At 36.4% G+C, this 26,173-nt stretch overlaps 1 protein-coding gene across 1 annotated transcript; it reads left to right on the top strand.

The window, feature by feature from the left end:
* Positions 1-16,722: 16,722 nt before the first annotated feature.
* Positions 16,723-18,379, top strand: LOC138876130 (uncharacterized). Its single transcript, XM_070155029.1, has 4 exons — positions 16,723-17,011; positions 17,145-17,249; positions 17,408-17,754; positions 17,936-18,379. Exons 1-4 carry the CDS (start codon positions 16,723-16,725, stop codon positions 18,377-18,379), a joined length of 1,185 nt encoding a protein of 394 aa, XP_070011130.1.
* Positions 18,380-26,173: the final 7,794 nt, after the last annotated feature.

Below are 26,173 nucleotides of genomic sequence, written 5' to 3'. Positions count from 1 at the left end.
GTCTAGTATAGCTATTTTAACTATTTTACTTTATTTCGTTGCAAAAGAAAAAAAAATCACAAAATATATATATAAATTTTAGTTTATGTATTTCTCATAAACTTGAAAAATACAAAAAATTGTACTTTGTTTTGGTACTTTATATAAATTCGAAAATTACAAAAAAATATAATTCTATTAATGTTTTGTAGTCGTTTTAATCTTGGAAAAATACAAAAAAAAATATTACTTTATATTTTTGTCTTTATTAAAAACGAAAATTACAAAAAAATAGTTTTATTAATATTCTATAGTCATTTTAACTTTGAAAAATACAAAAAAATATTGCTTCATATTTTATCTTAATATTTAAAAAACGAAAATTACAAAAATAGTTTTATTAATATTTTGTAGCTATTTTAAATCTTGAAAGAATATTTAAAAAGATGTAATTTTGTTTAAATACTAGTCTTATTTTTTGTAGTTATTTTGCTTACATAGGACTAGTTAAGCAACGTGTTCCTATTTCTCGGGTCCGGGCAAAAGAATAATATTCGGGTTCAAACTACCCGGTTTTAGGCCTAATTTCGGACCTAACCCATAATAAACCGTGTCCAGGACACATGGGGAACCCCACCACGCGTGGGGGACATAAACCTTGAACCCCACCACGCGTGGGGCTCATTTTTCTTGACAAACCCATGTCAAATACACGGACAAACCTGGAAAAGAGGGGATTTTTTTTTCAAAATGTTGGAACGGTACTGTTCATCTTCTTCTTGAGAAGAAGAAGCAGAAAAACCCTACGACCCAAAAAAAAAACGAAACCAGCTCCCTCTCCCCCACGACCAAACCGGACCACCCTCCTCCTCCCAAACACCACCCCGTGACCCCAACCCAGTTCAGCACCACCACCAAACGAACGCCATAACCACCACCCCCCACGTCCAAACACCAACTGTAAACGATCCCTACCCCCCCCCAACGCAAAAACCACCAGGCGTCCTACAACCGCCGGCAGTCCACCCTCGCTGCTTCACTCGTCAAACTCACCGTCAACCTCCAGCTCCCCCCTCCATCGTCGACTGTCCAAAACCAACGCCAGTTCCGTCGACCATGACCACTCCTCCATAGCTGCTTCTTCTTCACCAAGAAAAACTTAGCAAGGAACCCTAATCCATCAACGTCGGAACACCATCAAACACCCATCTTCACGTCCGGAATACCCCCAAACGACCCACCATTGTTACCTATCCAGCTTAACCCCACTGCCCGTCGTCAAACACCACCAGTCGACGGCCAATCAGCACAGTTATCGTTGGTCGTTCACTATCGTCGTGCAGTCCATCGAGGTCGACTTTGGTTCTTCGAGGTCCGGTACGTCGAGGTGTTCGTCCGAGGTTTCATCATTGTTCCTCGTCGAGTGAAGTCCGGTTCGAGTTCCATAGGAGGCACTGTTTGCCGTTCTAGAATTGTCGAGGTTCGAAGGTTGGTGTTCTTCGTTCCTTTGTTTCATTTGTTCGTTTCGCATGTTATGATTCAACGCGAATGAGAGTATTTGATATTGATGAATGTCGAATGCAATTTTTGTTATTTTGTTAAAAAATGTTTATTTTATGGATAGTTACCGCCTGCTTAAAGTAAATGTGAGAACGTATGAACGGTCTGTGAGTCTTCTTGGTTGAATCGTTTTTTTTTTCTCATTTTACCATGGATATTATTACTTATTAGAATCGTTGTTTTCATTCAACCTCAGATGACGTCATGGGTAGAAAGTCATAATTGTTTTTAGGCTTGCCTTTAATAAAAATGAGACGAGCCTCGAAAAATGCACAAGCTGCGGGGCCCTCTAAATGTATATATTAAATACTTAGATTCCGGGACGAGCCGTTTAGCAAATTTCACGGCCCTACCCAAAATAATAATGCGCTAGTTGCTTTAGGCGCGCCTTTAATAATTTAATTCTCCTAAACTCGGGTGCACATTTATGTGACCCAAATCTAAATCTCAACGAAATCGAAATGTGTCTCTAATCACGGGTGCATTGACTGTGACGTGGTCTGAGATGCATTTTCATGACGTTGCAAATTCATTTTTAAAATGACAAATGAGATGAGCCTCGCCGAATAAAAACACAAATTGCGGGGCCCTCAGTAAATACTTGTTTAAAATTACTTAGAATTCAGGAGGGTCGTTTAGCGAATTTCACGGCCTCCGCAAAATAATAACGCGATAGTCTCTTTAGGCGCGTGTTTAATAATTTACTTTCTTAAGCTCGGGTGTGCATTTCATGCGACCCAAAGCCAAATCTCAAAACATCAAATAAAATGCGTTCCGGATTGTGGGTGCATTTCATGTGACGCAGTCCAAAGACGTGTTTTAAGCGATGTTCACATTCTTGTAAAAACAATAATAATAAAGCGGTTAAAAGTTAAAATTTGCACATAAGTTCATACTTGTATAAAATCAGATAATCAAGCCGAATATAACAATTGAGCGACCGTGCTAGAACCACGGAACTCGGGAATGCCTAACACCTTCTCCCGGGTTAACAGAATTCCTTATCCGGATTTCTGGTACGCAGACTATAATATAGAGTCATTATTTTCCTCGATTCGGGATTAAAATTGGTGACTTGGGACACCCTAAATCTCCCAAGTGGCGACTCTGAAATAATTAAACCAATCCCGTTTCGATTGTCCTTTAATTGGAAAAAACTCCCTGCCCCCTCGGGTGCGGAAAAAGGAGGCGTGACAGCGCTGGCGACTCTGCTGGGGATTGGGATACCCAGAACCACTGGTTCAGGGTTAAGAATTCGAGCTTAAAATAATTGTTATTATTTGGCTTTATCTATTATCTGATTTTTACATGTTTGAGCCTAATGTGTTAAATGCTGCTTTTACCGCTTTGATATTATTTGAACTGTATATAAACTGTGCCGAAACCCATATCCTTTCTGAGTCTTCTGAATCATGAAGAAGGGTGTACTTCGTACGACTTCTTTTCTGTATAGTGTCAAATCCCAATTTAGAACGAGGTTCGGACAAGTTGCTAAGCCGGTGAAGCTTCTGTATTCCCGGTACGCTGCCCCCCCTCGGCTCGAGTTGTCCGCTCGGGTACACAGTCTAGAACGTATACCCAGGTTATAAACCCAGTATGACAAAACCGCTGCTGGAAATTAAACCCAGAACCACTGGTTCAGGGCTCAAGGATTCAAGCTTAGAATAATTGTTATATTTGGCTTTATTATCCGATATATATTGCATGTTTTGACATAACATACTAAATGTTGTCTTTTACCGCTTTGATATTATCTGAATTGTATATAAACTGTGCCGAAACCCTTCTCTTCTTACCTCCGGGGATGTGCTTACTGGTTGAGACTCCCTATTCTGTTAGTGTCATACCCTAAATAAAAGAGGCTCGGAAAGTTTCTAAGCCGGCTGGCCTTTTGGTTCCCGGAAAGGAGCTCCTTCCTCAGCTCGAGTTGTCCGCTCGGGTACACTGTCTAGAACACCGACCCAGGTTTTTGAACCTAGTATAACAAAGCCACATGCCGGATCCCTAGTAGGAACGTTTATTTGCATCATGTGCATTTGACTTAGGGGACTCAACATAGGGGTTGGGTCCGTCTAGGACAAGCAACCTGAAAATAATAGACAATCTTTCGGCATCCTATGTGCTACATGTTGTATTTAGTCAAGGGCGTATGGGTCATTTGGTCATTTCCAGCATGATGTTATTTTAATCAAAGCATGGGGAACATTTGTGGAATCCAAGAAGCCTTGGAATTCCCTATGTCCCCCACGCTTGCTTTTTGGGAAAACACATGGGGAACATTTGTGGAATCCAAGAAGTCTTGGAATTCCCATATGTCCCCCACGCTTCATATGTTGGAAAAAGCGCATGGGGAACATTTGCGAAATCCAAGATGTCTTGGAAATCCTTATGTTTCCCATGCCACATTTTGAAAATAACAATAAATATAAAAAATAAAAATACATATAAAAACAAGGCATGAAAATTCAAAAGATTTTGTATGTTGTCATCATTTTCCACAAATTAGAAAATCGTGAAAAGATGAAGAAATGGCAGTGTAGAGATATAACTACTTATTTTTAGAAAGAAAAAAAAAACAAATGTCCAAGTAGTGTCGAAACTCTGCCGAAATTTTGAGAATATAAAATAAAAATATATGTCTTATTAGTTTGTTTTATTAAAAAAAAAAAGCATTAATAGAAAAGAAAATTGTTTGTCTTGCCATAAAAATGAAAAAAAGAGTCTTGTTTTTAAAATATGTGTTATTTATTTGTTTAAGAAAATGACAAAATTAAAATAATCCAAAAATATTTTCTCCATTATTGACTTCTTTAGGAAGTCTTTCTAATTGTTTTCAAAAAATAATATAATATAACAAAAAAAAACGAATCCGAAAATATTTTGATTCTTTTTTCGAAATTGAAAAGAAAATTCAAAATTCAAAAAAAAAACATTTTGAGAAGCATTTCTTTTATTAAAAGCAAAATTCCGAAAAAATATTTTCTTCTTCTTCTTTAGAATAAAGAAAAAAAAGAGCAAATGAAAATTCAAAATATATCTTAGAAGTGTTTCTTGTAAAAAGAAAATCAATCAAAAAATGCTTCCTTTCTTCTTTTAAAGTAGTTCTTTTGACCGAACTACGCGGGTTTGATTCTCACCGGATGTGAGATACGTAGGCAACCCTCATCGGGTCCAACCCCACCTTCTCAAAAAAGAAGGAATGTTTTATGTTTTTCGTTAATTTGTTTGTTTGTTATGAATGAAAAATAATAGTCTATTTGATTGTTGTGGGAAAAATAACAAAAACAAAAAATATAGAAAATGGAAAAGGGTCCTCTCAAAAATGACTTTGCATAAACAAGCCACCTGTGGGTCATTTTTTTTAAGATTTGGTTCGATTGACCCACACAGCCTTAAATATCTTCGTCCACGAGACGTTGACAGGCCGTGTTTGCAGTATTGGGTTTCCTATTTTCGAAAAAACAATAAAAGAGTCGTAAATAAGTCAGGTGATGTTGTTTTGCCATAAATAGCCGAATGTTCCCGAAAGGGACGCCGGAAGGCTGACTTTGCATAAATAGCCACCTTCGGGTCATGTTTAAGATTTTTGGTCTAGTTGACCCACACAGCCTTATAAATCTTCGTCCCCGAGGCGCTGAAGGGCCGTGTTTGCAATACCAGGGTTTTATTATAATTTGAAAAGAAAAACAAAAAAAGAAAAAAAACAACTAGTCAACGGTCAGGTGAATACCGTTCAAATTTTGTCGTAATAAGCCGAGCCAGCTTCGGCCGCGTCTTAAACCGTTCTTGCCGAAATAGCCTTAGAGTATCTTCAGTTGTCGAAAGGTTATTTTCGTAAAAGAATGGACAAATTTGTAAAGTGTCATAAAATAATCCTCTCAGGCCTCAAAATTTATATGAAATTTGGAAGGGGCCACATTTGCAAAAAATAACCGTCCGGTTGCATTTGGCAAACGGGGAAAGGAACTATCCGTCCGTTTTTGAGTTTGTAATTGTTGATTAGAGTATGCGAATTATTTTGATTTTCGGGTCCGTTTGTTGTCTCTTGTCAAAAGTCTGTTTTTGCAATCAAGTTTGTTTTAATTTGAAAATTGGAAATTCCAAAAAAAAAATGTGTGTGTTTATTATTGTTTATCTTTTATTGGTCCGAACTACGCAAGGTCTGATTCATGCGGGGTCATGATACGTAGGCAATCTCCATAAGATTCGACCACACACATGAAAAAAAATGATGAAAAAGAGAAAAAGAAAATGAAAAATCGAATAAATAAATATATATATATATATATATATATATATATATATATATATATATATATATATTGATAATAATAAGGACCGACTGAGTCCATTCTAACATATTTGGTTTTGAATTGTGAAGAAAGTTGAGGTGGTCGGTTTGTGTGCCTCAAAGAAAAATGACAACTAATGTCGAAGCTGTTACAAGTGCTCCAGAGACTCAGAGTGGGAAGGTTCCTCGTCATGAGTCACAATTTGCGACACAACAAGAGCAGTACCACTCTCCTGAGTACCACTCGTACTCGTTTGATCTTGCTGCAAAAACTGAGAAGCCTGCCCGAAAGATGGTACAGGAAGAAATGACCCGAAGAGTGAAAAGCTTAGAACAATGGTTGGAAAACATGCAAGGGTTGGCAGGCCAAAAGAGTGTTGCCTTCAAAGATCTATGTATGTTCCCCGATGTCCACTTGCCGCCTGGTTTCAAGACTCCAAAATTTGAAAAGTACGATGGACATGGAGATCCCATAGCCCACCTGAAAAGGTATTGCAATCAACTGAGAGGTGCGGGAAGAAATGAAGAATTGTTGATGGCTTATTTTGTGGAAAGCCTTACGGGAGTAGCCTCCGAATGGTTTATGGATCAAGACACGTCTCGCTGGTATGTCTGGGATGACATGGCACAGGCCTTTGTCAGACAGTTCCAATACAACATCGACATTCCCCCAGACCGCATTTCCCTTTCAAACCTGAAGAAGAAACCAAGTGAAAGTTTCAGGGAATATGCCATAAAATGGAGAGAGCAAGCAGCTCGAGTTAAGCCACCCATGGATGACCACGAGCTAATTACTGTCTTCCTTCAAGCGCAAGAGCCAGATTACTTTCAAAACATGGTGTCCGTAGTTGGCAAAACCTTCCCGGAAGCAATCAAAATTGGAGAAATGGTAGAGAATGGTCTTAAGACAAGCAAAATTATAAGTCAAGTTGTTCTTAAAGCCGCAACTCAGGCTGTCCTGGTTGAGTCAGATAATCTTAGCGACACAAATGAGGAGATTGAAGAAATCATGATGACATCAGGGTCTAGAAGAGGTCCCAGGAGAACATCTCGAAAGTATGAGCAGCCTCCTCAGATTTTCTATGGCTCCCCTGAGCAGTATTATCCACCTCAGGACGCTCAATACTCTGTCGCTCCACCTCAGTATGTTGTCCAGCCACCAAAACACCCTAGGAGGCGAGCACGAGCATCACGAAATCTCCAGAAGTCTCCACAAAATTTTTAGGTGCCCTATAACCCACAACCAAGCCAGTGGTATAAAGGGGAACAAAGGTTGAAAGATAATTTTACACCAATAGGAGAGTCATATGAAAGCTTATTTGAGAAATTAAAGAATCATGATATGATTGCACCTATTCCTCCAAATCGTGTGGACCCACGTGCAAGAAGCCTTGACCCTTCTAAAAGGTGTGAATACCATTCCAATGTACAGGGGCACAATGTTGAAAGCTGTCGGGATTTGAAAAGAGAAATAGAAAGAATGATCCAAGAAGGGCGGATTGTGATCAATAACAGTGACATGGAGCACTCGAACCCTATCGAGAACTTGTTGACAGAGGGTGACGATGTTGAAGCGGGTAATGGTCTTGGCAGTATTGATGCAAAGCCAATTTTGATAAAGTGGGAGGACGTTTTGTTCCTTGGTCAGCAAGAGAGAAGCTTGTGGTGGCTCATTTTGTTGTCATTTCTGTTGTTCGGATTATTAGGGTTATGAGTCGGATGTTGTCTTATCCAGTTTGTTTTTAGGATTTTGTTCGGGATTGTTTTGATTGTTTTGTTATTCAAACCATTTCGCCGGTAGTCTAATACAAAGTCGGTCTTTTGTTAGTTCCAGTCGTCTTTTGTTTAGTCCTTTTATCATTTCGTTCAATGCCGATTCTAGGGACATGACATGCGCACACACTTTGGGCCTAGTCTTTAAAGTTAATCATAAAACCCTGGAAAGGCGATCAGACCATTTAAAGAAAATAAGGACGGTTTGAGATTATTCAGAGTTTGAGTCATGTAGAACTGGGGCAAGTTAAGCACAAAGAAAACCGTTAAAAGCAAGATTCGCCAAATTGGCATGAGGGTCGGTCATGATAATGAGAGTGTCGCCCAACGGTGCTTAGAAATGACAAAGGAAAATAAAATGTTTAACATAATTGTCAAGTCCAGCACCATCAGAAGAGACTACAAATTTAAAGTGTGTTGTTTGCACTTGGCATGTTTTGAAGGCTGAAATGACGAAGGCATTTTGTTCTGCTACCTAAACACTTTATCCTTCGTTACCCCTTTTGAGCCTTATTTATTTTTCTTTCATACCCCTCGTTCGGAATTAGCAGCAACGAATAAAATACGCAAGCATGGCGGGTAAGAGAAAAGAAAGAAAAGAAAACAACAAAATGGAAAAAGAAGAATAAAAGAAAAAGAGAGAAAGAAAAAAAACGACAAAAAGAAAGGAGAAATGAGAAAAGAAAAGAGAAAAGAAAAGAAAAGTGATAACAAAAAGCAAAAAAAAGAAAAAAAAGAAAGTCAAATGGAGAAGAGGAATTGGGAACTACGTTTGACCTGATTCCTCAAAGAGGATACGTAGGCGCTTCACGGCTCGGTCATAGTTTTGAAAAATGAAAAAAATCAATTAAAATATCCCCAAGCAAGAAACTGGGGCAAAAGTTGCGTTTGATGTAAATAAATCTAATTCCGAAGGTTGTAATTAATAACCCAAAATTAATGCATTTTTGAGCCTTTAATACCCTTTCTTTCTAGCCCTATCCAAAACCCACATTACGGTCCAAAGAAAGACCTTCTGACCAGTCTTCAAAAGATGCCAAGTCAGACAAATAAAGAGTCTTACCGGCGAACATAACATTCTGTTCCACAGCAGAAAGGACTCTAATCTCCAACAGAAAGAGTCATACCAGCAACACTCCAAATCCCCAGCTGGAGAGAGATATAAAACGAGAGAGTCTTATTGGTGAAAACCTTCACAGGCACCATAAGGCGATGAAAGCTGAGAGAAGAACCCAAAAATGAGAGAGACTTGATAGTGAAAACCCTTCGGGCACTACAAGTCGAATAAGATTGAGAATCAGAGGGGGAATCGCCAATTGAAGATCTTAAAAGATGATTGACGGCAGAGGATAGGCCACATACGCATGTCATGGCCATTAGAGTCGGTATCTGCGTTTGATAGATTTTTATTTATAGTTTCTTTTGTAAAAGAGTCATTCGTTTCCTTTGTCTTTTATTTTGTTTCTTTTATCTTTCTCCTTTCATAGAAAAATTCCCCAATAGAGTCTGTCGGGCCAGAACAAGTATGAAATGACTTCAAATATGCCATCAGCTTTTCAAGATGAGATCTGACTAGTACATCCAAATGGTATAGTCAGCAAGGAACAAGCGCGAGGCCAGTGTCAATAAAGATATCCCCAGCAAAAGGGAATTGACAAAAGGATTGACGAGCGTCAAGAGGGATATCCTTGCCAAAACCAAGGTTATAAACCTCAAAGACAAGGCCCGTGAACAAAGCAAGGAGAGCAGTGAGCATGATTTGGCGAAATCCATACTAGACTAAAAGGTCGGGGAAATGCCAGTTTCCAAGCTATGCCACAAAAGAAGAGGGATATCCCCCAGCAGGAAGGGATTATCCCCAGCACATAATATCATCCCCAACAAGTTGTGCAACGCAAAGCAAGGAAGGAAAAAAGGAAAAGCCATCCCGTTGGGAGTATCACAACCAACCACCATGTTTTAAACTAACAATTTTGTTTGATTTGAAACAGGTAAAGGAAATGGCATTGATGCCAGAACTGCATGCCACAAGGGATATTATCAAACTGGGGCAGAAAATTTTCCTTCCATTTAGAAAATTTTCTGGAAGTCAGGTACCCCCAGCTGATAACGTTTTACCCCCAACAGGTAAGTAAATCAAGGGAGGTAGTCTTTGAAGGAAGAAGCTATGCAAAAACAAAAGAAAAAAGAAAAAAAAGAATAATAAAAGAAAAACAAAAAGAATAAAAAGATAAAACAAAAAAAAAAAAAAGGAAAGTCATCCCCGTCTAAATAATCCCCAACAGTTTCGAGGGAAGACAACACAGGTAAGTAAATAATTCAAAAAAAAAAAGAAAGCGAAGGTTTCATTAATAGGAGACGCACTTCCTAGTTTGAAATCATTAGAGTTTTACCCATAGGAGATTGCATTTCCTCCTAAGTTTGAGTTTTACCCATATGAGATGCATTTCCTCCTAAGTTCATTTTAGTTTCACCCATAGGAGATGCATTTCCTCCTAAGTTTGAGTCTTACCCATAGGAGATGCATTTCCTCCTAAGTTAGTTTTACCCATAGGAGACGCATTTCCTCCTAAGTTTATGTTTTACCCATAGGAGACGCATTTCCTCCTAATTTAAGTTTTACCCCCTAGGAGACGCATTTCCTCCTAAGTTTTAGTTTCAGTTTCACCCGTAGGAGATGCATTTCCTCTTAAGTGGTTGTTAAAGATAAAAAAAAAAAAAGAAAAAAAAAGAAAAAGAAAAGACCTAGTCTGACGAACCTTCTCCTAGGATCAAAATCTTAGTCTGATGAATCTTTCTCCTAAGATAACCAAAAAACAAAATGACCTAGTCTGATGAACCTTCTCCTAGGATCAAAATCTTAGTCCGATGAATTTTTCTCCTAAGATAGAGACCTAGTCTGACGAACCTTCTCCTAGGATCAAAATCTTAGTCTGACGAATCTTTCTCCTAAGATGCCAAAAAACAAGACCTAGTCTGATGAACTTTCTCCTAGGATCCAAATCTTAGTCTGACGAATTTTTCTCCTAAGATAAAGACCTAGTCTGATGAACCTTCTCATAGGATCAAAATCTTAGTCTGATGAATTTTTCTCCTAAGATAGCCAAAAAAAAAAAATGACCTAGTCTGATGAACTTTCTCCTAGGATCAAAATCTTAGTCTGATGAATCTTTCTCCTAAGATACCAAAAAAAAAAACAAGACCTAGTCTGACGAACCTTCTCCTAGGATCAAAATCTTAGTCTGATGAATCTTTCTCCTAAGATGCCAAAAAAACAAGACCTAGTCTGATGAACTTTCTCCTAGGATCCAAATCTTAGTCTGACGAATTTTTCTCCTAAGATAGAGACCTAGTCTGATGAACCTTCTCCTAGGATCAAAATCTTAGTCTGATGAATCTTTCTCCTAAGATAGAGACCTAGTCTGACGAATCACCTAGTCTGATGAACTTTCTCCTAGGATCAAAATCTTAGTCTGATGAATCTTTCTCCTAAGATACCAAAAAAAAACAAGACCTAGTCTGACGAACCTTCTCCTAGGATCAAAATCTTAGTCTGATGAATCTTTCTCCTAAGATACCAAAAAAAAAAACAAGACCTAGTCTGACGAACCTTCTCCTAGGATCAAAATCTTAGTCTGATGAATCTTTCTCCTAAGATGCCAAACAAAAAATGACCTAGTCTGATGAACCTTCTCCTAGGATCAAAATCTTAGTCCGATGAATTTTTCTCCTATGATAGAGACCTAGTCTGACGAACCTTCTCCTAGGATCAAAATCTTAGTCTGATGAATCTTTCTCCTAAGATACCAAAAAAAAAAACAAGACCTAGTCTGACGAACCTTCTCCTAGGATCAAAATCTTAGTCTGATGAATCTTTCTCCTAATATGCCAAACAAAAAATGACCTAGTCTGATGAACCTTCTCCTAGGATCAAAATCTTAGTCCGATGAATTTTTCTCCTAAGATAGAGACCTAGTCTGACGAACCTTCTCCTAGGATCAAAATCTTAGTCTGGTGAATCTTTCTCCTAAGATAACCAAAAACAAAAAAAAAATGACCTAGTCTGATGAACCTTCTCCTAGGATCCAAATCTTAGTCTGACGAATTTTCTCCTAAGATAGAGACCTAGTCTGATGAACCTTCTCCTAGGATCAAAATCTTAGTCTGATGAATCTTTCTCCTAAGATGCCAAAAAAACAAGACCTAGTCTGATAAACTTTCTCCTAGGATCCAAATCTTAGTCTGACGAATTTTTCTCCTAAGATAGAGACCTAGTTTGATGAACCTTCTCCTAGGATCAAAATCTTAGTCTGATGAATCTTTCTCCTAAGATAGCCAAAAAAAAAATGACCTAGTCTGATGAACTTTCTCCTAGGATCAAAATCTTAGTCTGATGAATCTTTCTCCTAAGATACCAAAAAAAAAAAAAAAAGACCTAGTCTGACGAACCTTCTCCTAGGATCAAAATCTTAGTCTGATGAATCTTTCTCCTAAGATGCCAAATAAAAAATGACCTAGTCTGATGAACCTTCTCCTTGGATCAAAATCTTGGTCCGATGAATTTTTCTCCTAAGATAGAGACCTAGTCTGACGAACCTTCTCCTAGGATCAAAATCTTAGTCTGATGAATCTTTCTCCTAAGATAACCAAAAACAAAAAAAATGACCTAGTCTGATGAACCTTCTCCTAGGATCCAAATCTTAGTCTGACGAATTTTTCTCCTAAGATAGAGACCTAGTCTGATGAACCTTCTCCTAGGATCAAAATCTTAGTCCGATGAATCTTTCTCCTAAGATGCTAAAAAAAACATTTTTGAAAAAAAAAGAAAAAAAAAAGAAAGAAAAAAAGAAAAAAAGAGTCATTTTCCTAAATCCAGGCGCCCACCCGTATAACGAGAGGAATACATTCAGTCTTTACTTTTCATGTGTTGAAATTGGGAGCCCGCCCAAAGAACAGAGGAATACGTTTCAGTCATTGAAGTTAGGCGCCCACCTGTATAACAAGGGAATACATCCTAATCTAGTGTTTAGTTCACTCTCAGCACTGCATCAGTAGTATCAGTGGGCTACGATTTTGCTAACGACTCACAAACCTTCCCAGTGCAAACTGGGTTAGGAAATTTTGTTTGTTTTGTTTGTTTTGATTGTCAGGGGCCTGCCTGTAGAGCAGAAGATTGTTATATGTCAAAGATTGAAGAAGTTAGGGGTCCGCCTGTAGAACAGCGGGATCGTTCAAAGTCAAGCCGTAACCCATTGGAAGGCAGAAGGCTACAACAAAAATCCCCAGCACTCAATCCAAGATAGAAGCAACAAGAAGCTCGCCCCAAGAATGCGAGTCAACAGTCTGAGAGGGTCAACAAAAGCTAGTCACAAAAACAAAAAAAAAAAGAAGAAAAAAGAAGAAAAATGAATGAATCCAAAGCACGGAAGTGGAGAACAGATGTGATCTGCTCAAGAACTAGCGCCTACAACTAGCAAGTATCAAGGTTCAAATCCAAAGTCTGTATGAAGCACCATTCAAGACTCAAGACCAAGTTTCAGAAGACTTAAGAGATAGGAATCCTTGTAACTAGTAGCTGATAGGCTTAGTTAGTCTTTTTCAGTTTTCATTTTTGTTGTAATGACAGGACCGCGGACCGGAACCTCAACGGAACGGCACCTCGATCGGCTCTTCACCTCGGTACACTTCACTATCTCTCTCATCCCGAACTACACGTGGCCTGATTCCTGTATAACCAAGGATATGTAGGCAGCTCAGATACCAGGGCTCGGTCACATTCCCTCCCTTTCCTTAAGTGTAGTCCGTCCAAGTAATGGTCGGGTCAAAAACACGTCTAGTCGTTCTTTGTCGGAAAACTCTTCGTGTTTCCAGTCAAAGAGGGGCAGCTGTAAGCACGTGATTTTTGACCCTCCCCGAGAATTTTCACATTTTTAGCGTGAATATGTGAAATTGGGTCTAGTATAGCTATTTTAACTATTTTACTTTATTTCGTTGCAAAAAGAAAAAAAATCACAAAATATATATATAAATTTTAGTTTATGTATTTCTCATAAACTTGAAAAATACAAAAAATTGTACTTTGTTTTGGTACTTTATATAAATTCGAAAATTACAAAAAAATATAATTCTATTAATGTTTTGTAGTCGTTTTAATTTTGGAAAAATACAAAAAAAATATTACTTTATATTTTTGTCTTTATTAAAAACGAAAATTACAAAAAAATAGTTTTATTAATATTCTATAGTCATTTTAACTTTGAAAAATACAAAAAAAATATTGCTTCATATTTTATCTTAATATTTAAAAAACGAAAATTACAAAAATAGTTTTATTAATATTTTGTAGCTATTTTAAATCTTGAAAGAATATTTAAAAAGATATAGTTTTGTTTAAATACTAGTCTTATTTTTGGTAGTTATTTTGCTTACATAGGACTAGTTAAGCAACGTGTTCCTATTTCTCGGGTCCGGGCAAAAGAATAATATTCGGGTTCAAACTACCCGGTTTTAGGCCTAATTTCGGACCTAACCCATAATAAACCGTGTCCAGGACACATGGGGAACCCCACCACGCGTGGGGGACATAAACCTTGAACCCCACCACGCGTGGGGCTCATTTTTCTTGACAAACCCATGTCAAATACACGGACAAACCTGGAAAAGAGGGGATTTTTTTTTCAAAATGTTGGAATGGTACTGTTCATCTTCTTCGTGAGAAGAAGAAGCAGAAAAACCCTACGACCCAAAAAAACGAAACCAGCTCCCTCTCCCCCACGACCAAACCGGACCACCCTCCTCCTCCCAAACACCACCCTGTGACCCCAACCCAGTTCAGCACCACCACCAAACGAACGCCATAACCACCACCCCCCACGTCCAAACACCTACTGTAAACGATCCCTACCCCCCCCCCCAACGCAAAAACCACCAGGCGTCCTACAACCGCCGGCAGTCCACCCTCGCTGCTTCACTCGTCAAACTCACCGTCAACCTCCAGCTCCCCCCCTCCATCGTCGACTGTCCAAAACCAACGCCAGTTCCGTCGACCATGACCACTCCTCCATAGATGCTTCTTCTTCACCAAGAAAAACTTAGCAAGGAACCCTAATCCATCAACGTCGGAACACCATCAAACACCCATCTTCACGTCCGGAATACCACCAAACGACCCACCATTGTTACCTATCCAGCTTAACCCCGCTGCCTGTCGTCAAACACCACCAGTCGACGGCCAATCAGCACAGTTATCGTTGGTCGTTCACTATCGTCATGCAGTCCATCGAGGTCGACTTTGGTTCTTCGAGGTCCGGTACGTCGAGGTGTTCGTCCGAGGTTTCATCATTGTTCCTCGTCGAGTGAAGTCCGGTTCGAGTTCCGTAGGAGGCACTGTTTGCCGTTCTAGAATTGCCGAGGTTCGAAGGTTGGTGTTCTTCGTTCCTTTGTTTCATTTGTTCGTTTCGCATGTTATGATTCAACGCGAATGAGAGTATTTGATATTGATGAATGTCGAATGCAATTTTTGTTATTTTGTTAAAAAATGTTTATTTTATGGATAGTTACCGCCTGCTTAAAGTAAATGTGAGAACGTATGAACGGTCTGTGAGTCTTCTTGGTTGAATCGTTTTTTTTTTCTCATTTTACCATGGATATTATTACTTATTAGAATCGTTGTTTTCATTCAACCTCAGATGACGTCATGGGTAGAAAATCATAATTGTTTTTAGGCTTGCCTTTAATAAAAATGAGACGAGCCTCGAAAAATGCACAAGCTGCAGGGCCCTCTAAATGTATATATTAAATACTTAGATTCCGGGACGAGCCGTTTAGCAAATTTCACGGCCCTACCCAAAATAATAATGCGCTAGTTGCTTTAGGCGCGCCTTTAATAATTTAATTCTCCTAAACTCGGGTGCACATTTATGTGACCCAAATCTAAATCTCAACGAAATCGAAATGAGTCTCTAATCACGGGTGCATTGACTGTGACGTGGTCTGAGATGCATTTTCATGACGTTGCAAATTCCTTTTAAAAAATAAGAATGAGATGAGCCTCGCCGAATAAAAACACAAATTGCGGGGCCCTCAGTAAATACTTGTTTAAAATTACTTAGAATTCAGGAGGGTCGTTTAGCGAATTTCACGGCCTCCGCAAAATAATAACGCGATAGTCTCTTTAGGCGCGTGTTTAATAATTTACTTTCTTAAGCTCGGGTGTGCATTTCATGCGACCCAAAGCCAAATCTCAAAACATCAAATAAAATGCGTTCCGGATTGTGGGTGCATTTCATGTGACGCAGTCCAAAGACGTGTTTTAAGCGATGTTCACATTCTTGTAAAAACAATAATAATAAAGCGGTTAAAAGTTAAAATTTTCACATAAGTTCATATTTGTATAAAATCAGATAATCAAGCCGAATATAACAATTGAGCGACCGTGCTAGAACCGCGGAACTCGGGAATGCCTAACACCTTCTCCCGGGTTAACAGAATTCCTTATCCGGATTTCTGGTACGCAGACTATAATATAGAGTCATTATTTTCCTCGATTCAGGATTAAAATTGATGACTTGGGACACCCTAAATCTCCCAAGTGGCGACTCTGAAATAATTAAACCAATCCCGTTTCGATTGTCCTTTAATTGGAAAAAACTCCCTGCCCCCTCGGGTGCGGAAAAAGGAGGTGTGACATATATTAATGGTGAAAAGATCATTATAAACAGTATTTTCCTTGTGATAAATGTTTTTCAAACATTGTAGATGAAAAGTAGTTATATTGTATAGTGTATTACTTTATGTTAAAACAATCCTTTTGTTACATCTACATTGATAACCTATATTATAAATGTATTTTTTGTAGCTACTGGCTTATATGCGTTGGAGAAAACTGTAATTGGCACTTCAAGGCAACATCAATTAATGATTCTGCAATGTTCAAGGTCAGGAGTTTCAACCGACAACATACATGCACCTTAATGGACAATACATTCATACAGCACAAACGTACTGCAGTTGTAGTTGGTAGCATGATCATTCCAAAGTATTGTGATCCTAAGACAGTTTACACACCAAAGGACATACAAACTGACATGTTGTCCTAACACGGAGTGAACCTAAGCTACATGCAAGCATGGAGAGCAAAGGAAAAGGCTTTACACTTTTTGAGAGGTCATCCGGCTGACTCCTACAGCAAATTACCAAAATATTTTTATATTCTTGAGAAGACGTATCCTGGTTCAGTTGTTAAATTGAAGAAGACAACAGATGAATGCTTCTTATATGCATTTGTTGCTCTTTGTACATTAATAAGTGGTTGGGAATATTGTAGACCAGTAGTAGTGGTTGATGGGACATTCTTAAAGTCAACCTACAGGGGGATTATGCTGACAGCAAGCACAATGAATGCAGCAGGTAAAATTGAAGTTATTTTTAGTTATTTTGTAGGCAGTTTATAAATTGTAGATATATTGTAGTTTTTATGTATTTGTGTTTTTATATGCATTTTTAAAACTGCCAGTTAATTATTTTTTGACTAATAATGTAGGTACAATATTGCCTTTGGCATATGCTGTGGTTGATTCGGAAAACGACGCATCGTGGAAGTGGTTTTTTGAGAATTCAAGCAAGCATATGGTGAAAGAACTTCAATGTGTGTTGTTTCAGATAGGAATGAGAGTATCCTGAAGGCAACATCAATTGTCTATCCGGGCGTGCCACACTACTCTTGCATGTGGCATATTTGGACAAATATAAGGGCAAAGTTCAAGAAGGGTCATCTACAATTAAATGAATTGTACTTTGCTACAGCACGGTCATATACTCTGGATGAGTTTAATGAAAGGATGTCGAAGATTGAAGAGATAGACCCGCGTGTTAAATCATATCTCTATGATATTGGCTATAATAGGTGGTCAAGAGTACATGCAACGGTGAATAGAACTTGGACTATGACATCAAACATTGCAGAGTCGTTGAATGCTATAACAAAAAATGCAAGAGAGCTGTCAATATTTGACCTATTAGAGTATATGAGGACACTTCTTGAACGTTGGACGAATGAGAAGTTATTGAAGGCAAAGGATACTTTCACATTCCTTGGGTTCAAATTTAACAAAGAATTGGAGAACAACAGAACATTATCTCAGAAACTTAGGGTAAGATCTGTTTATTTGGTGCAGAAAAACAATATTTTAATATACAGTGTTTCAGTATTGTAGATAAATTGTAGTTAATTTGTAGATTGTAGATAATTTGTAGATAAGTTGTTGATAAATTGTAGATAATATATTTTTATGATTGTACATATTTTTCTTTCTATTTGTTATGTAATTGTAGGTGAGCGCTTCAACAGATCATATCCATACTGTGATAGATGGTGTGAAGCGGTACATTGTGTGTCTTGAAAGCAAGAAATGTAGCTGTGGCCAGTTCCAACTTGATGAACTTCTATGTGCGCATGCTTTGACAGCTTTAAGGCATAGGAATGAAACTTATGAAAACTATTGCTCTCCGTATTACACAAAGGAGAGCCTACTGCGTACGTATGAAATAATAGTAAATCTCCTTCCTGATGAAAGCAAATGGAATGTGCCACAACATATATGTGATGAAGTAGTAAATCCACCTATGGGAGAGAAAAGGCAGCCAGGAAGACGTCAAAAGGAAAGATACAAAACATATGATGAACTAAAGTCAAAGAAGTACAAGGTGTCATGTGGCAACTGTGGAGGTGAAAGGCATAATAAAAGATCTTGCAAGAATGCGCCTAAAAAGAAATAAATATCATGTAGTTAGAATAGTATTTTAAAATAATTGTTAGTGTGTTCAAGTTAACAGAATTTTGTGTGTAGTCGTTTAAGTTTTTAAAGGTCTTAATTTCAATTTGTTTCTGTGTTTGTTAACATGTTTTTCTGTATTGTGTCAAACATCTACCTCCATATTTGACATTCTGCCCATAGCAGTTAATATTTATTATCTACAATATAACTACAAGTTAAAAAATTAATTTAACTTGAACTGACAGTTATATACAGAAATTAAATACAACTGGAGGTATTCCCTACAAATTATATACATATTCAACTATAAAATTATATACAATCTCAACATTCAGTGTTTCCAGATTGTAGATAATTTGAAGTTTTTTTGTAGATAAATTGTATTCTAACAACATAATAACTACGTTTAAGATAATGAAGAACAAGTGATGTAAATATTAAACAACTGGAGATAAAATCACCAAGTTATTTTCAAGTGAACTACTACACTGGATAGAAATTAACAAAACAAAAGGTCTGCTATAATAAAAACATAAATAAATTGTTCAGAAAGTTGTGTACTATACTTTTCATACAAACTAGCACCAACTAAATTACATATACATGACACTACTTCTTCTTTCTCTGGACTCTTGTTTTCTCATTCAATGTAGGTGCACCCTTCCTCCTTGCTAGTGTGTTTGTAACTTCACTTTCACTGATTGACCCATCTTCTTGCTTCTTTGTAGCATAGTCCCATAGGAGCGCTCCATAACGTCTACGATGTTGGTCAATATCAGAATGGTCTTCTGCGGGAATTGACAAATCTCCAAGGCTAACATACTCCGCAAGGGCAGCAACAAATACACCATAATCGCTGCAGGACACAATTTTTTTTTAAATATTTACCAAATGATTAGAAATAAAAAAAGAATTAAATGCATAGAAAGAGAGAATAGATTTTTTACAGTGACCCTTCTTTTTGCTGTGGAATATCTCCAACGATCCACTGAATGTTAAGAGGGTCGGTAACAGGTTTCTCGATGTATGCCTTTGTATTCATGAAGTTAATGCCTTTACGCTTCCCATAGAAACTAGTGCATGACAGACAAATACAAAGGGATAATAAGAGAGAACTTTTCGACACAGGATTCATCAACTTGATAGTTGCATGAAGAGACCATGGAATCATACACATAAAGTTGCATGTCTGCAATGTAGAAAACGACCAACACCCAATTGAATTTTTGTACAATATTGACGGGTATGATGATATAGTCAGCTTTATCCCATGCAACATTGGCAAGTATTCTATACCCCAGAATATATTTTGCAACAACATCCTGGGGTTTAACAACCAAATACTTCTTTTGTGGAGCTGAATTTATGAACTTTTCATAAATTTGTTCTATCCTGGTCTTGAACAAACAATCTGTTGTGGTAAACCTGGTCTTGTTATTGGGACCATACTTGCCTCTTTTCCTTAAGTAATACATTAGAACATCAATGTGCTGCAACCAAAAATAGTTGGCATATAAACAGCAAGTCAACTTCAAATAATCTACATAAAACTATATTATAACTACAATTTACTACAAAACAGAAACAAAAAATCTACAATGATGTCTAAAAACAACTCTAAAATTTAAACTACAAAGTCAACTTCAAATAATCTAAAAATAACTACAATTTATCTACAGTTACTGGGCAAACATGTAACACGACATCTACCATCATGTCTACATTATATCTAAATTTTATACTACAATTAATCTTGTAATGTTCTACATAAACTACAAAATAACTACAATTACATTACAAACAGGAAATACAACAACAAACTATTCTGTCCACAAAATATATATAGAATTTATACTATAAATAATCTTCAAATATGATACATAATCTGAAACCTAAATACAATTACACTAGATACAAGAAAGACATCATTTACAATCATATCTACATAATATCTACAATTTATACTACAAGTCATCTTCATATATTATAGATATCTATAACATAACTACAATTAAGCTACAAAATAGAATACAAAATATCTACAAATTATATCTTGGGAATAGTCTCCTTGATACTTACCGAGTCATTGAGGACTTATCCGGGGTGAGCCAGGGAAAAGAACCATTCCTTCTTATCAACCTTTTCCACTCCAAGGTCTAACCAAGGCTTAATTTGGTTATCCTTTATGGAAAATGGAGCTTTCCTCCTGTAACAATAAATAAATGTCAAAAAAAATTGTAGATTGAATTAGATATGTAAAAGATAAATGCTGAAATGCAAGCGTCAAATTATGAATTCACACCTCTTTGAGCCTTTGTCGCTATAGTGGTATAACCACTTGTTGAAGTTATCTAAAACCTCTGAATCTACATCTTAACCAATAACAGTAGTAAAAGGGTGCTTGAGGTAGAAAATTTTAGGTCCAACCGAGCTGCTACCCCCAGAACTATATAGAGGGATAAATGGTGATCGGGCATGCTTTTTCGGATGCCTTGTTCTCCCTGGATGTATAGGTGTTGCATCATCTTGTATGAGCTCGCCAAACTTAACCAACTGGGATAAGTTGCCAGGCAACTCAAAATCATCTAGTATGACCCCCTTCTTCTCAACTCCTGATCCTTCTGAATCACCTAGATCCATATACTGTGCATCTGCACCTTCATTGTCATGTTCTTCAATGACCTGTTCTATCTGAGCTGCTAATGTCACTCCGTGAATTGGGGACTGTGCATTGATATCTTCCATCACTGTAACACAATTCATATCTTACTTAACAAGAATTTTAAAATTCATAAACAACAAGAAAATATCTCTGAATGACAGTATGATACCTGCTTTGTCTTCATCAGCTACAACTTGAAAATGTGTATATAAATCACCATGTGCTGGAAGATTTTCTTGACCAACTGCACCTTCAACATGCTCTATTTTATAATTAAAAATGGTAAATAAAACTGGATAATGGTGGCTTGAAAGTTGTAGAATATGTGTATCAAAATTGTAGATAATTTGTGGATAAGTGTAGATATGTTGTATATACAATGACACAAATTGTAGATACTTTGTAGGAATTTTATAGATACCTGTTTTGCTGGTGCTGGCCTGCACTTGTTCCCCAATATTGAACTGAAAATGCTGATTGTTCAAGTCTTTTTGTTGGTCATTATTTTTTGTTGAACTACCAACAAACTAAATGTTTTATGTTAGTTTGTATATATTTTTTCATATGTCTAAATTGTTTTGCTATAAAAATAAAAGTCAGATCTTACCTTTGCATCATCTTGCACATTTCTACTGTTTATCATTTGCAAAACAGTCTAAAAAGACTCATTTATAAACCCTCGAAGGCTATCGAGTTCTACAAAGACAGCTTTCCTAAAATCTTCAAGCTTTCCATCAACCTACAAGTTACAATATAGTAAGTTGTTAAATTCATAAACATATGCAATTATATATAGATATATATCAGAATTTACAAATTTGTAGATTTTTTGTAGTCAGTTTATGAAATGTAGATATATTGTAGATATGCAATTATATATAGATATATATCAAAATTTACAAATTTGTAGAAATTTTGTAGTCAGTTTATGAAATGTAGATATATTATAGATATTTTGTAGATATATTGTAGTTTATATGTATTACCTGCTCAATTTCTTTTTCTAATTTTCTGATCTTCTTATCAATAGACTCCTTGTCCTCTTCTCCATCTGTTTGTTTGGGTTCCAACGTAGGAGGTTCAGCATTGGGAACCTCAGATATTTGTTCACCTTCTTGAACTTTATACCCAATTTTATCGGGCAAAATCAGCACTGCAATCTCTTCTCCAGATTCACCTATGTTAGTAAACTGAATGAGGAAAAATAAATTAGTTTGATCAAGGCATAATATGTAGAATAATTGTAGATATTTTGAAGGTAAATGTATAATCATAAAAAAAAAATTACCTTTATCCGCTCGGGCTTTATCATCTTCTCTTCAAAGGCAGCTAACCAAATCTGCCCCTTACTAGCTGACCATCTTAGTATGCGAGGTATTGAGTTAGAACACCTCGTAGCTATATCAGTGCTGACAGTAGAGCAACACTCATAAAGCCATACTTGCAATGCTAGTGAGCATCCCCGTATGAGATAAGAATGTACATACGAATTTAGTCTGTGCCTAACAGATTCCATCATCTGGGTGAAAGATTTAATACCCCATGGGTATGACTCATACTGCCCAGATTCTACCAAATATAACCTAAAGTGATCTACAAAAGAAACATGATCTTTGTCCGAAGGACAAATGAAAAATTCTAAAATATAAAGGATGTACAACTTCACCGCATTCTCATCGTTTACCCAGGATCTAGTGGTTACTATCTGTTTCAAATAAAACTTCTCCTCTCTTAATTTGTTAGGAAAATAACTGCTCATTATTTTGCTAACATAAGTGGGAGTATAACCAAAATCAGTAACCTGGGTAACACATCTTAGACCAGTGATTAATGCAAACTCACTCAATCCAAAATTTAATGTTTCACCCTTTAACTGTACAGAAAAATATGATGCATTGGATTTGGTCAATTGATACTTCATCAGAAGATGAATAACTTGGTTTTGCATGCATATGGTGGGAAGAGACAGTAAGTATCCAAAACACGTCTTTTTGAAAAGCTTCAACCTATTTGAGGATAGAAGCTCTTTAATCTGGCTAGGAATGATAGGATCACACAAAGTGTGAAATCTAAGTACCCCATAATCAACATTAAGTGGGGCAAAAAAGTATCCATTCTGCACAAATAACAAATTATTTCACATTAATAAAATGCATAAAAAGGATACATTCATCTAAATTTTATCTACAACATAACTACAAATGATTACATAATATCTACAATTTAAAGCATTTTCTACAAAAAGGCAGCAACAAAAGATAACTACAATTCTGCTTCAAATAGTACAAGTTACCTAACAATATAACTACAAAATATCTACAACTATAAAGGCAGAACATCACAACTACAAATAATCTTTAAAATTAAGAAAATTACTTTACACTTGTCTAAAACACGTATAACACAAATTTTACCATCATAACCAAACTAAAAAATTAGAAACGAAACTAATAAATGTTTACCTTCAACAATGATTGGTTGCGAACAATTTTAGGGTGTTTTTTTGAATGTTTCTTCATTTTTGGATTTTTCGAACCAGGAGACGCCTTTGCTTTCTTTCCTGTTCGAAGATTAGGAACCTCTTCTTCAAAGTCGTCATCTACCAAAAGCTCTTTTCCTTTTCGTTTGACTTGTTTGCCTGGTGTAGAAGTTTCTCCAGCATTTACATCATATTTTTGTTTGGTTCTCATCTCAACTCCGATTTGTCGGGAAGAGGAACTATGAGTAGTCTCTCCAATTGCATGTGGAGATTTGGCTAGCTTTTTGGGTGATTTTGGTGATAAAACACCCAAATCAAATGAGGGTATATCAACTACTGCTGATTTTTTAGGACTTCGTTTTGAAGCTTTGTTGTTCTTCATTGATGAACTTCAACTGGAATAAAATGCGGAACCAATTTTGTTGAAGGGTTTCTTCAATTTTCTATGAATTTAGAGGGAGAATTTGGTTTTAGAAAATGGAAAATGGTAAAAAGAACGTGGGAATGGGTAAAACGTGGGTGGGGCTGAGGGGTTAGGAGAGAGAAATGTGGGATGAGTGGGGATACTGGGATATACAGATTCCTTTAATTAAGGAGTAAATAACGTACAATTAATTATACCCTTAATTAATTATGGTATAGAATTGGTAATTTGGTATACTAAGTGTAATTAAGTCAAACCTTGAACATGGAGGGTAATAAGATTTCCTATGTGGCATAGGAATGTAAAAATTCCTATGAAACTTTATTACCAAATATGTGCATAGTTTCTAATTTACCCGCCATGTTCATACTTTTTCTACAATTATTATACCATTCATTAAATACTAATTATTAGCAGCTGAATCTTCCTAATTAGGCGCGCTACAAATCAGGAACAAAATATTCTAATTGATTTAGCGACCTTCAGATCAAATTTGAAACGGAAATCCTTTATCTTCAATTTAAAATCAAATTACATAGACTATTTTCTACAAAAACTCTGTTCTTCGATATTTTTCCTTAAACCACAAATCAAAAAAAGACAAAATCGTCAACAAATTCGAATCAAATTATAGAAATCAGTTCTGCTAAAGCTCAGTTCGTCGACTTTTTTCCTCAATCCACTAATCAAAAAAGCGATAAAATATTCAACAAATTCAAGTCAAATTGTAGAATTCAATGCTGCCGATACTCTGTTCTTCATCTTTTTTCTTAATCCAACAAATAAAAAAAGCGACAAAATATTGAACAATACCTCAGCAACGACACGCAATCATGTCCAAAATCTCAATCATGCTACAATTAAATGAGAATTGGGATAGCTATGACAGATTTAGAGGTTTTCAAGTTGATGGCATTGTGCTCGATGAGGATGCACGTTATAGTATGTTGATTTTTACAATTATAGAGCAATTAATGATTGATACTTTGGAAAAATTGTAGAAATCAAATACATTGTGAATGAGAATTGTCTTCCAATGGAGATTAGGAACGATATGGGGGTTCGTGTGTATATGGAGACAAAAAAGGAAAATAAAAACTTATAATCGTATCCGTTATGTATAAGTGTACGAGATTTCAATATGGAATTGACTATTACCAATGAGAACACAAGTGCAGGTTTGTTATGTTTCAAATTCTATGGAAGTCTGATTTTACGGTAATATGTATAAAATTCCTACATTTATCTACAAATAAACTACACATCAGTTTTAGGATGTATAAAGCAATATTGTTTTCATGATTATTTACAAAATTACTACATTTATACTACAATTAAACTACAATTTATGTTTCTAAAATGTTGAGTACAAAATTTTTCTCTTCATCTACAAATTTTCTACAAAAATTCTACAAATATACTACAAATCAATTTAAATATGTATAAAGCAGTATTATTTGTAAGGGTATCTATATAATTACTACATTTATACTACAACTAAACTACAATCTATGTAGAAAAAAATATTGATTACAAAATTTTCTATCATCTACAATTATCTACAAAGATTCTAAAAAATTGTAACGACACTGTTTATCTTTATTTTCATGCAGGTTCGTCTAGGACAATAAAGTTACTTGATATGCCAGCCTTTTTCGTCATAAAGGAATATCAAAGTGAAATAATAACTGAAGGTACACAAAGCGTTATCGAAGAAGGACAAGTGTATCAAGACAAGCAAACAATTGCAACTGCAATGAAGCACTATTATGTCATGCACAAGTACCAATTCAGGGTTAAAAGATCTAGCCACAGAAGGTTTGAATATATTAATGGTGAAAAGATCATTATAAATAGTATTTTCCTTGTGACATATATTTTTCAAACATTGTAGATGAAAAGTAGTTATATTGTATAGTGTATTACTTTATGTTAAAACAATCCTTTTGTTACATCTACATTGATAACCTGTATTATAAATGTATTTTTTTGTAGCTACTAGCTTATATGCGTTGGAGAAAACTGTAATTGGCACTTTAAGGCAACATCAATTAATGATTCTGCAATGTTCAAGGTCAAGAGTTTCAACCGACAACACACATGCACCTTAATGGACGATACATTCATACAGCGCAAACGTACTGTAGTTGTAGTTGGTAGCATGATAATTCCAAAGTATTGTGATCCTAAGACAGTTTACACACCAAAGGACATACAAATTAACATGTTG

Source organism: Nicotiana sylvestris, chromosome 8, assembly GCF_000393655.2.
Source record: "Nicotiana sylvestris chromosome 8, ASM39365v2, whole genome shotgun sequence".
Taxonomy (NCBI): domain Eukaryota; kingdom Viridiplantae; phylum Streptophyta; class Magnoliopsida; order Solanales; family Solanaceae; genus Nicotiana; species Nicotiana sylvestris.
The sequence above is the reverse complement of the archived record's forward strand: the minus strand, read 5'-3'. Positions and strand labels throughout refer to the sequence as shown.